The 16,418-nt window shown below is 40.0% G+C and overlaps 4 protein-coding genes across 9 annotated transcripts in view; 1 reads left to right on the top strand and 3 right to left on the bottom strand.

Moving 5' to 3' along the window:
• Nucleotides 1-16,418, bottom strand: part of LOC135098458 (uncharacterized) — a 73,916-nt gene that overhangs the window by 15,583 nt on the left and 41,915 nt on the right. The window lies entirely within an intron of this gene.
• LOC135098457 (uncharacterized) lies at nt 1,998-9,203 on the bottom strand. Its single transcript, XM_064000839.1, has 7 exons — nt 7,958-9,203; nt 6,501-6,824; nt 5,539-5,652; nt 4,858-4,993; nt 3,510-3,681; nt 2,863-3,089; nt 1,998-2,688 (listed from the first exon to the last, which is right to left on the bottom strand). Exons 2-4 carry the CDS (start codon nt 6,804-6,806, stop codon nt 4,976-4,978), a joined length of 438 nt encoding a protein of 145 aa, XP_063856909.1. The 5' UTR covers nt 6,807-6,824; nt 7,958-9,203; the 3' UTR covers nt 1,998-2,688; nt 2,863-3,089; nt 3,510-3,681; nt 4,858-4,975.
• LOC135098459 (conserved oligomeric Golgi complex subunit 6-like) lies at nt 9,586-11,497 on the bottom strand. The gene is made up of 3 exons (XM_064000846.1): nt 11,357-11,497; nt 10,866-11,031; nt 9,586-10,302 (listed from the first exon to the last, which is right to left on the bottom strand). Exons 2-3 carry the CDS (start codon nt 10,983-10,985, stop codon nt 10,075-10,077), a joined length of 348 nt encoding a protein of 115 aa, XP_063856916.1. The 5' UTR covers nt 10,986-11,031; nt 11,357-11,497; the 3' UTR covers nt 9,586-10,074.
• On the top strand, nt 11,403-12,812 carry LOC135098460 (uncharacterized). Its single transcript, XM_064000847.1, has 3 exons — nt 11,403-11,543; nt 12,055-12,190; nt 12,496-12,812. Exons 1-3 carry the CDS (start codon nt 11,539-11,541, stop codon nt 12,667-12,669), a joined length of 315 nt encoding a protein of 104 aa, XP_063856917.1. The 5' UTR covers nt 11,403-11,538; the 3' UTR covers nt 12,670-12,812.

Here is a 16,418-nt window from a genome sequence, read left to right on the forward strand (position 1 = left end):
CATGCATTTCCGCGACTACTACTACCACGCCTGTTGCTGCTGTTACTTTTACATTGAACATAGCAGTACTATGTACAGTGAATGTATTTATCTATTTGCATTGTGACGCCAATGTGTTCGTAGTAGCCCATCTTTTATCATCAAATTATTAGTTTTTCTTTAGATTTATATGAATGGTCTGTGCACACCATTACTTGTATCTCCCAGCACATTCCACTGATGTACTAGTGGTCTGTTTGAAAACAACGAGTATCTCTCCATCTTTCTATCTCCTTTCTTGTTAATGAACATAGATGGCTGATGTGAATACTTTTACGTCATCACTGCAACCACTGTCACTACTGCTATCCCCTCACCGTAACTACTCTCATTATCACTACCACCACCAGCACCACCACCACTTCACTCTTACATCCCCAACACTTAAGCAACTTTCACGCAAGATCTCCGCTGTCTGAGGAGGCTGTGGGGGAGAGAGGTAGACGTGGTAAGCACAAAGAGGAAAAGGAGAAATGATGTTGGGTCCAGAGAGAGAGAGAGAGAGAGAGAGAGAGAGAGAGAGAGAGAGAGAGAGAGAGAGAGAGAGAGAGAGAGAGAGAGAGAGAGAGAGAATGTTAATAATGATAGTAACTACAACAAAGATAACACTACTACTGTTGCTAGTATTACTACTTCCACTACTACTACTACTATTTCTACCAGTAATAATAATAATAATAATAATAATAATAATAATAATAATAATAATAATAATAATAATGATAATAATGGTAATAATAGTAATAATGATAATAATATCTTTCATGGTAATTTGATATTCCACATCTTGAACATCCATTCAATAATAATTTTTCTTTCATAGTCTAATGCCTCAACACTAGTTCCATCCATTTTCACTGTTTTCCAGTTCTTGAAAACTAAGAATAGTTTTCATCACTTCCTCTTCTTTCCTCATGTTTACTTGCTGAAGCACCTTGCCACAGCCACCTCCACTTATCATCTCTTTGCATTCAGCAAAATTTCAAAATTTTTTATCTAATTTAATTAATATTCCCTTTCACAAACCTTGTCCTCTCTTACCATCAGGCTACCTAACTCTTCTATCCACGCCTTTCAAGATGCTGTATCTTGTAAGAGGCACCATATTTTTGGGGAAACAATTCAAAAAAATTATTTGATCAGTATCAAACATGCATAACTACAAGAATGTTAATGACATGTCACACTGAGCTGTTCATCTACACTCATCTGCCTTACATATATATATATATATATATATATATATATATATATATATATATATATATATATATATATATATATATATATATATATATATATATATATATATATAACAAAGCCATCCTTAACATCCAATAACATCCAATAACAAAGCCATCCTTAAATTTCACCAAGACTGATTCTGAACTCCTATGAAGATATAAACCTGTGCTTAGTTTCAATAGGTGGAAACAATGTGATTTGTTTTACTGATGACAGTTTCATAGTCAAGGTAAGTACCTGGCTCAAAAAATATGCCTTTGATGTGTGTGTGTGTGTGTGTGTGTGTGTGTGTGCGTGTGTCATTCACCTATTCACCTACAGTCATCTGCTGGTCACCCAGCCAGCCGTTCCCCTACAGAAAGAGCTCAGAACTTGTTCTGTTACCAGTCAGCGACCAATCAATGTGTCAACAGCATATAATAATTACCAGCTTAGTGTGAGGACCATGTGTCAATTGTCTCTCCTTTCATCCCTGCATATCTCTATCAATCTATTTCCGACACTACTAGCCCAAACCAAGAATTTGTCTATTATTGGGAGTAAGTATTACTTGGGTTTAACTTAATTTCTTTATCTTGTTATAAGCAATCTTGTTAATTAATTGTTTTACTCTGTTTTTATTAAGAGTCATCCTCTATGTGCTGCAAAGGCCTATAAAAGGTGATTAAAGAAAGAAAAGGGCAAGGAATGGTAGGGAAATGAAAACAACAATATATCAAATATTCTGATTATTTACAAGGTCTTCAGGCATCTGCTGTATTTTCTAGTGGATTAGATGGGAAAAAAAATAAATAAAAAATACCCTGCATCTAATACAGAACACAGAAGAGGTAGTGAAATATGGTTAAGGGGATATGGGGTGATCTGTGTTCAGAAGTAGTCCGCTGAACACTATTTATCAAAGACTTGGTTCGGTTGTGGCAAAGCAATCATTTGTGTCAGATGATGAATTCCCCCCCTCCCCCTCTCAAAACACAATACATTTTCTCTTTTTCAAAATCTCCTTATAAAATATGGGTGTGATGTGGAGGTGTATCTAATCCACCAGCAAATACTGCATGCATCCATTGTGCATAAAACCTGAAATTTACAATAATAAAATTCTACAAGAGAAACATGAATGGCAACTTGCCTTGAAATACTCAGCATTGTCCAATTGTAATTATGAAACCTCTATAGCTCCCAACTCTTTAAGCAAATTCTCTTTTTGGTTGAAGTAGTTCTTGTACCATTCAATATGAGCTTGTTTTTGCTCCACAGTTAGATGAGGATTCTTTGAGAGTCCAGTGCAAACCAGCTCCATGAAGTGTCTGATGGGGCCACATTTTGGGCACCATCCTTCCAAGTGTCTCTCAAGGAAGACATGCTCATGGAATCCCACTTTCATTTCCTCCACCAAACCTGCTGAGATGGAAGGAGAAGGCATTGAGAAATTATTTATGTTTGGCTGTTAATATGAACAAAAAAATACAACAACAGAAAACTGCCAAATGACACACTAATTAAAAGAACATTTTCTTGAATAATTTGTATAACTATATACTTTACTTAAGGTAGTTAGTGTTGAGATAACTATACCTGCTTCATTATCAATGGGGAAGGTCCACAGCTTGCCTTGCTAAGTCCACTGTATCATCTCCACAAAGGCATTACTAGGAGGATGCTGCATACTCTGCTCCAGCTCATGTAGGTACAATCTCTCCCATGTGGGCAACACTGATATTGGAGCAGCAGGTCCATGGGTATCTTCTTCCCTTTTCTTAAATATCCCCAAAGGTTGACCTCCAAAGAGATCAACATGAGTCCTGCACATAGAGTGTGGTGTAGAGAAAATACTGTGACTTGGAAAATAACAGTAGTTTATCTAAAATGTATGACGTACAACATGTTGGGCAGCACAAGGCAGCTACATGGAACAGGCCCACCAAAACCTTGCACCAGTAATGTTTCAGTAAAGACACAGAGAAGGTCCATGTTTCCTTGCTCCTTGGAAACAAAATAAGGATAATCATTAAAAACTTAATCCAAAACTTCAAGTCAAAAGACCACAAACTTTTTTTTTATGGGAGATATGAGGTATTCCCTTAGGACACAGACTAATTATGAGCATCCTTTTCAGTGGATCAAGTCATGAAATACAGCATGTACTGAAATCATCAAAAGAAAGGAGCATAAAGAGACCATCTTAATTCACATAGCATTAATGTACACCTCTCTCAACAAACCTGGGCACAGATGAATCCCGAGGCTGAGTGTAGGGCTTGCGGGCTCGGGGCTGGTCTTTCGGGTCAACGTGGTACCCTTGCCTGACCTCGGTACCAGAAGGAAGGTGACGTGGCACTTCCTCCATCCCTGATTGTGGCTTTCTCTCCACCTTCATGCCCACAAACAATTTCACTGCAACAAGAGAAATTATGCATAGCCACTAATGTCAGTGGGGCAAGGAAATTTACCAGATAGGATAAAAGAACTGCCACAAATGTATTTTTATCAAAAAAGGTACTCTGCAATAAGTACATACACTGAAGAAATTCACTGAATACAATAGTGTTGACTACAAAATCTAAAAGTACAAGAATGAGTAAAAAAACTGCACAAAATTTGCCAAACATGAATTTGCATAATTTATCTTTTCCAAATTGTTACTTACAGTGATCTGTCTTAATGGGTTGGAGTGTATCATGAGTTAAGTTTGTTGGAACACTAACACTGCAGTGAAATAGTGTAAAGAGACACATGCATCAGAGCTGTCTTTAGGTTACATCAATTCTTGGCTGAACACCAGTACTATAATAGCTCATTTATAAGTCTGGTCTACCAGAATATAACTCCATTCAGCCAAAATGTAGGTCAGAATCAAAAAGCTTCAGCAGGCAGGATAATTTTTCCAAAACAAGAGTCGCTGTCTGATGGTTTGACACTGTTGCCACTCTCTACCTCACAAATAAGACAACAATAATGCACAAAGGAAAAGATTCAGTAGTATATGTATCTGTGTAAGAAATGTAGACAATGGTTCGTTAACTGAAAGTAGATGAAGAATGTTTAAGATTCTATATCTTCAATCTCTACTAAGCTGAGACTGAAGATGATGATAATGAGATGATCAGATATAAAGGCAAGAAACAGAATTGCCAGGAAAGATCCAGCAATTATTCACTTATACCACTTATAGTTTGATATGGGTATCATCTTAACTAACTGGTACAAGCTTAATTAAGAATGCAACTACAGAAATTTGGGGTTATCTTACTCACATGATATAAAACTAAAAAGGATAGAAATTGCATAACAACAAAAATAATGTCACTGCACAAAACTGGGCATACCAGTCTCCATAATAAATAAACACCAAAATGACAAGAAAAATTTTCATACATTATCTTCTTTAATCTACTACTACCATAACAAAGGCATCAGGAACATTAACATGAAATCCTGCACAACAAAAGAAGACAAGCATTGCAGCAGTTCCTTGGGCCCTAAAAGAAACTAAACTGTACTGCAATGGTATCAATCCAATGACAAACAGATATCATGGCATCAATGTAGCCAAGAGGCATCAACACTCACCTGAGAGATGGGGCAGTGCCAGTGGTAGTCTCTGAAGAGTGGAGGCACAAGGTGGACAGAAGCTCAGACTCAGTTTCCTTCACATCCCCACCAAGACTTTTAGCCACTTCTTTGGTTGCTAAAACAAGCTCAGGTTCTGAAAAATTGAGCCCAGATTTCATTATTACTAAAAGAATAGCAGAACACCACTACAACATGTGGTTCTAATCAAATCTTATATTACAGCCTACAATTTTATGATTTCAAACAAGAAAGCTCAAAGTTCCTTAGAACTAGTACAGCATGTTAACACTTCTTTGTTTGTAAGCACAGCATCCACTGCATCTTACTTGTAGACAGTAGTTTTTATTTGTTTACTTCTGTCAACAAATGTAAGGCAGCAACCTATTAATAAAACTAATAGCTAAAACAAACTATAATAAACATCACACCTGTACCATGGTGAAAGAATAATGTACATGTCTCTAAACACCACCCACTACTTATCACCATGTTTTTTAAATGTCACATGTTTAAGTGTCTAGACCTAAACTAAGACCTAAACTTGTACCAGTTTTGTGTCATAAACAGACATTGACTAAAAATAGATGTTAACTATTGCAGCATCCAAAAATTAACAATATGAATGACAATTAGGTAATAAGAAACCTACAGTAATGAGGGTACAAGTACAGTCCTCACCAAGGCCAGGCTCTGATACCGGGGATAATTTGCCTTTTCCTGCAGTTTTGGTCTTCTTCCGAGCTTTGGGACGTGACGGCTGCACTTGAGGCTCCACAGGAATATGGGGTCAGTCTGGAGATTAGGGGACTTTCAATATGATACAAAGATATTTGTACTATTTAAAATGACCACCTGGTGCACCCATCATTCTACAATACTAATAAAACATGAACATACATATTTATATTTGTGAATATTATAAAAACATAACAAGAGACTAGGTTATCAATGCCATCCAGCACTGGCATGTATAGTATTTATTATGTACTAATTACCACATAATGCAAAGTGGAACTTATCAAGCAAAATCTATTAGCAGAATTTACTGTAAGCAGGACTTCAGGAATAGTACTCTCATTGACTTATAATAACAGATTCAGATGTAGAAGATGGTGCAGCAACCACAAGTGGATGATGTAGAAATTACCCATCTGAGAGGAGAATAAAAAACCTTTTTTGAATGATGCAGCATGAAATCTTATGCAAATTGAGCGAACTATGGAGTGGTGGAATGAATGAAAAAATGCACCAAAGTAATCTGGCCAAATAAAAAAGATAAGGCACTATTTAAGTTTTAGAAGAGAGGTATATATATACATAAGTAAAATTCTAAGCTCACAGTAGGAGATGGAAGCCACTTGGAAGATGGAAGGAGGTAAAGGAGTGCATGCAAAAGTAGTGCAAGGATAAGAAGAGTGAGTGAGCAGGCAAGGAAATAAATGTTTGGATTCATAGAAATGGAAATTTTCTCATCATGACCACCTCCTTAGGCCATTCCCTGAGGATGCTAGGCAGTAGATGGCAGATAAAGAGATGAATAAATGCAATGTATTCAATCTAATCAAAATCAACAAGAGGCTTTAATGTCAGTTCTGAAAGGTAAATCACCACAATATCTATGTAAACATATGTGTTCTCACACTAGCCAAAGATGAAAGATCATGTAGTTTCTTGTGGCTAGATGTCTTCTTGTCTTGTTTCTCTGCAGCAGCTTTCTCTTTTACACTGGACTCATGTTTTAAGACATGTGAGTCAGACTCTCCAGTCTTCTTTCCCTCTGTCCCCTGAAGTGGCTTATGGTCTTCTATCTGGGTTTCCAGATTCTGAGATTTAATTGATTTTTCTTCAGTTTCACCATTCTTGACAGTGGCAGCAGGTCTGGCATCACCACCACCATGCTCACACAATCTTCTGGTGGCTTTCGGCAAAGTGGTCGAGTCGGGCATGCTGGTTGTGCCGCTAACCTGGAGAACCAAATAAAAAAAAAATAATGCTCTTCTTTGTCAGTCCAATAAAAATATATATACATGTAGTGTCCTGGGAGGAAAGTCATATATTCTAAGAAATGAAAGATCAAGTCATTTTTAATTGGGAATATTCTATGGTGAAATGTTTTTAAAGCCATGGTTCAGAAGTTACAGGACATTTAAATATGCATGCACATCAGTGGCAAGTGGCCGCAACGTCCTGCAACATCCAGGCGGTCGCTGTGACATTCGTTATATTTTAGTTATTATTTGCCATAACAAGACACTGCATTATTGAATTCAGTTATATCTTTATTTTATGAAAACCTTGTTGTGTAATCAAGTAACATCCTCATGATGATGCCAACACCCACCACTGCTACCCTCTCCTCCCCTCACTCCCCCCACTTACCACTTGTACCACATTCATATCAAAATGTCCTGTAGCTTCTAAACCATGGTGTTATCTATTTTTTTTCTGGTAGTTTTTGGCCTATTTTGAATTACTCTGCATGCTTTTCCAGCAAATCATTAGATTTTTTTATTTTTTTACCCCTGATGCCCCATCCCTTCAAAGACTAATGATTTTGCAATAAAAACAAAAAGTAGATTAATACAAAACAGACTGAAGTCCACCAGAAAGAAAATAGTTCCATCTTCATAAATAGCAGCAGTAACATTCACTCGCAATGTACCCCCCCTCCCCTCGAGGGCTCGCCCGTGGCCGCCAGTCAGCAGTCACAAATCACCAGCTTCTCTGACCCAATGAAATTAATCTAAACTAAACCAATCTAACCTAACCAGGCTAATCTAACCTAGCCTAGCCTGACGTAACTGGCAAGGCGAAGCACCCCAGTTAGAGAAGGTAAGTTAGGTTAGACTAGAGGTCTTCCCAGTTTTTGAAACATAGCGTTTTGTCCTTAAACTTTTCATGAATGTACAAATTTGGCCTAATTTGGCTTCCCCTACCCTAAAACCCCGCTTTCCCACCAGGTCCCCAAGCTTGCTTACGGAATTTGGGGGAAGGAAGGAAGGAAGGAAGGAAGGATGGGGGAATGGACCTATTACAAAAAAATAACCAAACTCAACACAATATAAAAACAAAAGTAAGAAAAGTAAACATGACAAACCTAGAAACTGGCAGCGATGCTTGGATGAAAGACGAACGGAGCAAGACAGCCATGATCTTGATTTTGATCTCGATGATCTTGATCTTCATTTTAATGTTACAGATGGCTCGGGACTGCTCCTGGTCCAGGAGTATCGGCAATTCCTGTAGGGAAAAAAAAAGAAAGAAAAACGGCAAACAGAAAACAGACACCATCCTTCACACCACTAATTCCTATATTTAATACAGCACATCTTTTCCAGGAACTCCTTCACTGCCTCAATCATCCTTTCATTCGTCTCCCCACACATCCCCAGCAGCAACACCATCCAATCCATTCCTTTCCTGTCTTCACTCTGACCTTCCCCAGCTCCCTCTGCACCACTTGCATCATCTCATTTCTGTCTCTGGCATACTTCACACACTCCAGCACCATATGCTCCACCGTCTCATCCTCTCCAATGTCACACATCCGGTATACTTTGCTGCAGAACTCAGACCATCTTTAACACCTTGCATTCACACACATACACTGTGCCCTAGCTCGGAAGAAATCATCACCCAGGCTTCCTTTATACCACTTTTCATACATTGGGGCCTCTTTCTCTTTTTACCACTCTGAATATTCTTTTGTTCCACTTTATTCTTCTATTCACTCAGTCCCACAAGTTTCGCTACTCTGTCTCACTTTTCCACTTCCTTCCTTCCACATCCATGTCATTCACAAACTCATCAAGCATCTCTCACCATTCTCATGCATCCGCTCACCTAAAATACCTACGTGTGTATTCATGTCTCCCATAATCATTACTCTCTCCTTTCACTTTCTTATGATCTTCCTCAATATTCCATACTTCCTGCTGTTCTCTCTTGCTGCTCTCTCCCCCTCAACTGTCATGCACACCACAATCACCACCAGTATTTCACACTTCCCATGCTCACCTGTGCACTCTACCTTTGCTGCTAAAATTTCCTCACTCATGGCACAGTTTCCTATATCTAACTTTTCTATTCTGAAGTTCTTTTCCTTCCTATACAAAAAAAAAAAAAGGTTACTCCTCCTCCTACCCTATCTTGAACTTTCTGTCCCTTTCCAATCATCACATACTTACTACCATCCAATTTCACATCATCTTTCAAGTGTGTCTCGGTCATTCTATGTTGAAATGCCATTCATTCAGTTCCTTACACACATCCTCAAATTTCCCAATGCCCTATCCTTGCACATTCACACATCCAGACTTCATGCCTTTTCTTGCATTCCTTGCATTCTCAGTCATTCTTCACGTCATTTCCACACGGTACACCATCCTTGCCTTCACACTTCACACTTCACACTTCACAGTCTCACTCCCATCCTTGTGTTGCCATCCACATTAAAGGGCTTAAAACCTCTTGCCTGAGTTAGAATATTGCACCAAGGCAGTGCACACACATCATGATCTCCAAAAATGGAGTATCACAGAAAGTGATAGTTTTGCCCAAAATTGCTTGAGTTACCCTCTTTAAAGACTTATACCTCAGTCTAGTGTCCACCAGTACTCATACTTCCATCACCATAAACCATACTTAACATGCAACACAACCTTCCCATTCTTCCTTAGCTTCAGTAATACAATGTGTGGGTTTTAATGATAATAATACTTTACATTCACTCTTAACTATGCAAGTATTTATTAACACTAATTCAGGAAGTTTCTCTCAACAGTTTCTCTTTGATAACTTGCAGTGCATCATAGATACAAACTTCATAAATGGTTAACTTTTATTGATAATCTTAAGAGAAAGAAACAAGTCAAAGCAAAGCAAATAGGTTGTGTAAACATTTCATATAAATACTCCCAATGGAACAGCCATCAAACAAACAGAAATAGAGATACACACATATATAAGAGATTTCACAATAAAATCTATCAAAATCTAAACCAACATATCTTTAAACTACATCAAGTAGAAGAAGAAATATATTCAAGAACAAGACCAAAGACTGACCCAACTAATGTTACGAGTACTCTCACCACACACACACACACACACACACACACAAAAAAAAAAAAAAAATGCATTCTGTCACTCTACCACTCACAGGACAAAACCTTCAACAAATCAACAACAGTGACCCAGCCAAGAGCATTCCTGCTAGGAGAGGAGGGTTTTCACAGTCTCAGGGTCACTGGGCAGGAGGGAACTGGGGTCTGTGTAGCCATGGGTTGGGTTATGGACTATATCATGCAGCTGCTTGTAAACTGTGCACACTGCCTCTGCTGTGCGCTGTTGCAGGGACCGTCTGAAGGAAGAGGAGAGCAGCAGCCTGGTGTGGGGCAGCATGAGATGGTCAGGGGCAGCCAGGAACCCATCCAGCTTGGTCTAGGATGAGGAGCATATGTATTTTAGGGATGTGAAGTCTTCAAGGTGTGCTGCTGTTCACTCTTAAGTTAAGTGAATGTGTTTAATATTTCCTTATACTCTTATGAACAACACAAGAAAGGCAACCATACTTTGTTACATGACACTTTTATAATTATTACTTATAAATATATCATAACACCTGAAAAAAAGTATATTTCTATATGACAAAAAGTATGCAGTTATAGAAATTTGGATTACAATGTTAAAAAATTAGAATACAAATTTCTACAGACAACTTACAAGCAAAAACCAACTTTAGAAGTGTAGCATTTATGTATAGTTTTGAGAATGGTAAGATTTAATGTATGAACAAAAATACTCCATAAGTGGTAATTTTCATAAGTGCAGCATACAGCTATAGTCAGACCAGCAACTATGGCTGAATTCAATGCTTTATGGTGAATGTGCTCAATGGGAAAGAGCATAAGTTAAAGTACAGCATGACATCAGATAGGGAGGAACCATTCTGCCCAGGTTAGCCATGCTGCCTATAGTCAATATTAACATGCAGAGAGTGTTACCATGAATGCCTGTATGGCCAAAGGCTGACACGATGGGTGCTGGGAGAGAGGTGTGGTGGGAGGGTTGGTGATCAGTGGGTACATGGTGGCCACTCCCATGCTATGACACACACACCCCATTGATCTGCTCCTGGCTCAGTGTGTCCAGCTGGGCATCAATCTGTCCCTGGAGGGGAAAGACACATCTTCTGTATTAGATGAGGAAAGCTGGGGAGAGAACTTGAGTAGAGCTTTAAAAGCAGCAATGGAATAAGAATATAAGGGAAGCTGCAAGAAGCCATCAGACCTACACGTGGTATAGTTTTCAACATATGTGTATGTCACCATGAAACATAACATTTTACTACACAAAGCTGAAAACTTACAAGTAACATGCATAAAAGGATCACAATAAGGCAGGCAGTCACTTCATGAAGTCACTGAGATATTCACAAGGTAAACTGTCATCAAGTTATTCATAAGAAGGTGAGGAATGAAAGGTGATGTTTTACCTGGATCATCTCTAGTTTATCCCCAGTGGTGTGGAGGAGGGAAAGTGTAGAGTGCAGCTGGTGGAAGCAGTTGAGCAGATACACAGCAGACTCCACTGCACCCAGTCCAGTTGCACTCTCACTTATCGCATTCATCAGAGGATCCACCACACAACTCACAATCTGCCAAAGGATACAAGACAATGAGGTAATGGATAGAACACTTAAATTTGCCATCTATTTCAAAACCTGTCTTTTCCTCTTTCTGTTTTCTCTTCTCCTTGTCCTTCACCTCCACAATTCCACAATTCTCCCTCATGCTGCAGTGTAAGTGGTCCTATTGATGCAATAAAGGCTTGCTGCTGCTGCTGCTGCTCTTTGGTAAATGACAATCAAGCAGTCAGTCGGTAAGCACATAACCTCTTGTCTTACACACCAGTCTCTTTGGTAAACATGTGAAGCAGCATTTTTCCTTCACTACATGCAAAATAACTATGAAAAAAAAAATAAACAAATAAAATAAAAAATAAAAAATAAAAAACTGAATTGTCTCATGAAAAAAATAGTACAAAAAAGTTGTGGAAGTGCATTGAGATCTCACACTTGAGAGAAAAATGCAGAAAGTAGATCAATAAATAAACAATCAACCCTTCATACATCCCTCTGTGTCTCCATCCATGGCTCCCTCACCTGCTTACAATCATGGTGTGCGTCGTCAGCCACAGTGGCGGCAGTAACCACCTCAGTGAGCAGACTCAGGGTGCGTGCCACTCCAGGTGTGGGTGCCAGTGTCTCTCCTGGCGGCTCTATCCTCTCACTCACTCACGTGGCTCACCTGGTGGCACCAAAAGACAGGTAATCAAACTTGAATGACTATAAGATTCTGGCTCAGTTTTGACAAGAGAGTGATAACCCTTCAAATGACTAAGATTCTGGCTCAGTTGTAACAAGAGGTGGTGATCACCCTTTCAAATAACTAAAATTCTGGATCAACTTCAACAGATGGTAATCAGCTTTCAACAACAAAGATTTTGGCTAAATATTTCATATAGTGTTACTTCAACATATGTTATTATACTCTACTCAAGTGACAGTGATGTTACAAAAGATGTCGTGGTTCTCACTCGACTCTGCAGTGCTGATATAAAAACATCTTGTAGCTTAGCTGGTGGAGTTCATCAAGAGTGGCCACCAGCAGTCCTGCATCAGTCACCTGCAGGGATGAGATGAACATTAAAAGGAAGCAGAAACATGAGCTGAATATCAACAGAATCCTGAAAAGGAAGCATGGTGACACAAGTGGTAGAAGAGAACTGAAGGAGAGCAGGAGGTGACTGAGTGAACAACACAGGGAGGATTAAATGGTATACTTAAGAATGCTTATTTTAAAGTCTATCTATTATATCCCCATTAAAGCAGGGTAGCTGACACACGGCCCCTACAACATACAACATCTTGTCTCATCCTAGGAATAAACGATACAAAGGAGAAGGTACCCAGTGCTCTTACTCCCCCTTTTTAGTAATTTTTTACAAGCATGCAAGGAATGACATGGCAATAATATCAAATCTAGCTACAGAGTTACACCCAAGCCATGTTCATCTTAAAATAAGGATAAAAAAACAGGAATAACTGACCAGCTAAGCCATGTACCTGCAAAATAGTGTTGTGATAGAATCTGAGGAGGTTGCTTATTTTTTACAACATGACGGGTTTCTTGCCTCCCTCCCGATGCTGGTCTGTCACAATGGTCCGCTCAATTCTGGTTCTGGGAGGACGGCAAACACTCTCCGATACGCTGGCCACAGCACTCCTTGTCTGCTCTGTTGGGTCTGAAGGGAGTCAGTGTCAGTTGATGGTATAATGGCTGGTATTCAGGGTACTGTTTGTTCTTTGGATCTGAAGGCAGAGTCAGTGTTAGTTGCTGGTTTGAAGGCCTGCTATTCAATTACAAATATACACTCTATCCTTCAGCTTACCTAGATTGGAGCACTTGACAAAAAGTGATTGGGCCGCCTCACGTTCAGAAGGGAGGCCCTGATGCACCCATGCCAGCATGTCCCCCACGTAGCCCAGGGGGGGGGTCATGTGCCTGCAGCTGTATGGGTCGTGGTGCTCCTCCAGGTCCTCCTATGGTGAGAGCATCCAGGTAGCCCCTCACCAGCCATCCTCATCTCACCGCCACCACCCACTCCTCCACCACCAGGCTGGAAGGAAGATGCATTTAAGGTTTGTACGGAGGGAAAGTAAGGATAGGAATAAGAGGACAAAGTAATACAAAGGAATACAAAGGAAAGAACAGACAGCAACAGCCCTACTGGGCCTAACGAGGCTGTCTGTGTGTGATAAGAGGAGAATTTGAGGAGGAAATGAAGATCAGAGCATGCAAAGACAAGAATAAGAGAAAGACACAGTACTGAAGTGTGTAATAAAGGAAACATGCTCACTTGAAAAGCACTGGTCTCTCCTGCAGAGCTGCTAAGGCTTATGTGAGCAAAGGTGAGGGGTCTGGGGAGCAACACTGCCCCTGACACCAGCGGTACAGCCTCTCCAGACCTGCTTCACGGCACACGTTCATTTGCTCCGCCACGTCCAAGGCAGTGTTTTGGTGGCCTGTCTGTGGGAAAAAAAGTGCACTTGTTATTACTGAAGTTAAAAGAGGTTCTTCATCCAGTAAATTTTAAACAGTCTAAGTATACTGGCATCTGATCTACATTACTTTTGATAGGCTCTAGTAAAAGAATTACATACCATCAGAGAAGAAATACACCTACAATAACTATATAATCATTGCTAAGGCTTTTGAACACAATCCTCATAGAAGAATGTGTTTAAAGAATGCAGCCAAAGTGAGACAATAAAAAGACAATAAAAAGAGACAATAAAGCAAACAATAGTTGAATCCGGCCTTTGTGTTATAGAAAGAGATGAAAAATAAAGAGATGAGTTGAATCAAGCCTCTGTACTCTATCATTTGGCAAAACAACTCACCACCCTGCCTCACAATACACCACAGACCACTACAGTCCACCCCAGACCATCCCAGACCACTACAGCCCACCACAGACCTGCAGGAGGTACTTGGTGTTGCTGCGTATCTTCTGTGTCTTGTCCAGGATGGTAAAGAACTCTGGGGTGATGGGAGACTCTCTGGTGGACCCCTTGATGGTGGCTACCTCATCTGGTGTCAATTGGAAGCACCTCACAAATGCCTCAGCCACTGTCTCCTGCATGTGTAGCTTGTTGCTGTGGAAGATGACAACAGTCACCATCTTTGGAACATAAGAACACAAAAAAATAAGGGAAGCTGCAAAAAGATATCAAGACACTTGCCTAACTAAACTTGGCACCTCACAAATGCCTTGACCACTGTTTACTGCGTACGTACCTTGTTGCTGCGGAAGATGGCTGTGATCACCATCTTGGACTATTCTAAGAGAGGAGTTGTCAATTCAAGATATCCATTTCAAGAGAGGAGTTATAAAGATGCCAGCCTAACTAAACTTGTCACTTCATTCATTTGCTAGATGTGAGAATGTTGTGTATGAGTATGTGATATGTATAATGTGTTATGTATAATGTTTGGGCCATACTGTGTGAGATTGCTGGCCTTGTATACAGATAGATAGATAGATAGGTAGATAGATTGTTCCTTTTCTGGTACAAAGGCTTGAGAGCAAATGAAGAATAATAATAAATCCCTCTGAAGAATATTGAGTAAGATGAGTCACCTCCGGTTCTGGAGTGAGGTCGTCTGGTGGATGAGGTGCCGAGTCTCTCATTTTGTGGCCTGGAGTCGAGACTTCACGTCCACACACACTTCATTCGTGGCACTCACTTCCCGGTGTATGTCATCCACTGCTTTCTTCACATCCCTCAATGCTGTGACAAATTCCTGTAATACAGAGCCTTGAGGAACGCCGCTATTTACCTTATGCCACTCTGACTCTTTTCCATTTATTACAACACGCTGTTTTCTGTCAGAGAGCCAGTCTCTCAGCCATTTCAGGGTGTTTCCGGCAATGCCGTGAGCTTTTACTTTACTGATGAGTCTCTTATGGGGAACAGTGTCGAAAGCTTTCTGGAAATCAAGGTAGATAATATCAACAGCTTTTGTCTCGTCATACGAGTTAAATACTTCATAAAAGAAGTCTAGTAAGTTTGTTAAGCAGGAGCGCTTGGTTCTGAAACCGTGTTGCGAATCCTTTATGATTTTATTTTCTTCTAAATATTTAACAATTTTATCTCTAATTATTGTTTCCATCAGCTTACACACTACTGAAGTGAGACTGATCGGCCTGTAATTGGCTGGGAGAGATTTATTTACTTTTTTAAAGATTGGCGTGACATTTGCTAGTTTCCATTCGTGGGGAACTTGACCCGCTAGCAAAATTTTATTGAATAAAATTGTAAGCGGTTTCACGAGCTCATTTCTTGCTTCTTTAAGAAGCCTGGGTGATATCTTGTCTGGCCCGGCTGTTTTGTTTACGTTCATGCTCTTTGTGACTGAGAGGATTTCACTTTCTGTGATGGTGAAGTCTGGCAGCGTGGTGCCTCGTGACTGAGGCGTGGGGGTCGGCAGACTGCCCTCAACATCCTCAGTCGTGAAGACGGTTGAGAAGTACTCGTTCAGGGTATTCGCCATGTGTTTCGCTTGTTATTTGTTTACCATTTTCTGTTATTAATGGACCAATCGTTGATGTTACGACCCTTTTTGCTTTTACATAACTGTAAAATTCTTTTGGGTTCGTTTTACATGAGTTCGCGATCTGAGCTTCCACAGATTTTTTGCTGCATTTGATCAGCTTTTTAGTTTTTCTACGTAATCTGTCGTGCTCTAGTTTATCATCATTATTTTGTGGAGGAGGAGGAGGAGGAGGAGGAGGAGGATAGAACAAAAACTGGACGCAAGACAGAAACTCGTTACGGGTTACATAATGGGGGAGGAGGAGGAGGAGGAGGAGGAGGAGGAGGAGGAGGAGGAGGAGGAGGAGGAGGAGGAGGAGGAGAAGCGAAAGAAGGAAGAGAAGAATAAGGACAGGAAGGAAGAGGAGGACAGGAAGGAGAGAGAGAGAGAGAGAGA

This window comes from Scylla paramamosain, unplaced genomic scaffold (genome assembly GCF_035594125.1).
Source record: "Scylla paramamosain isolate STU-SP2022 unplaced genomic scaffold, ASM3559412v1 Contig65, whole genome shotgun sequence".
In the NCBI taxonomy this organism is placed as follows: Eukaryota; Metazoa; Arthropoda; class Malacostraca; order Decapoda; family Portunidae; genus Scylla; species Scylla paramamosain.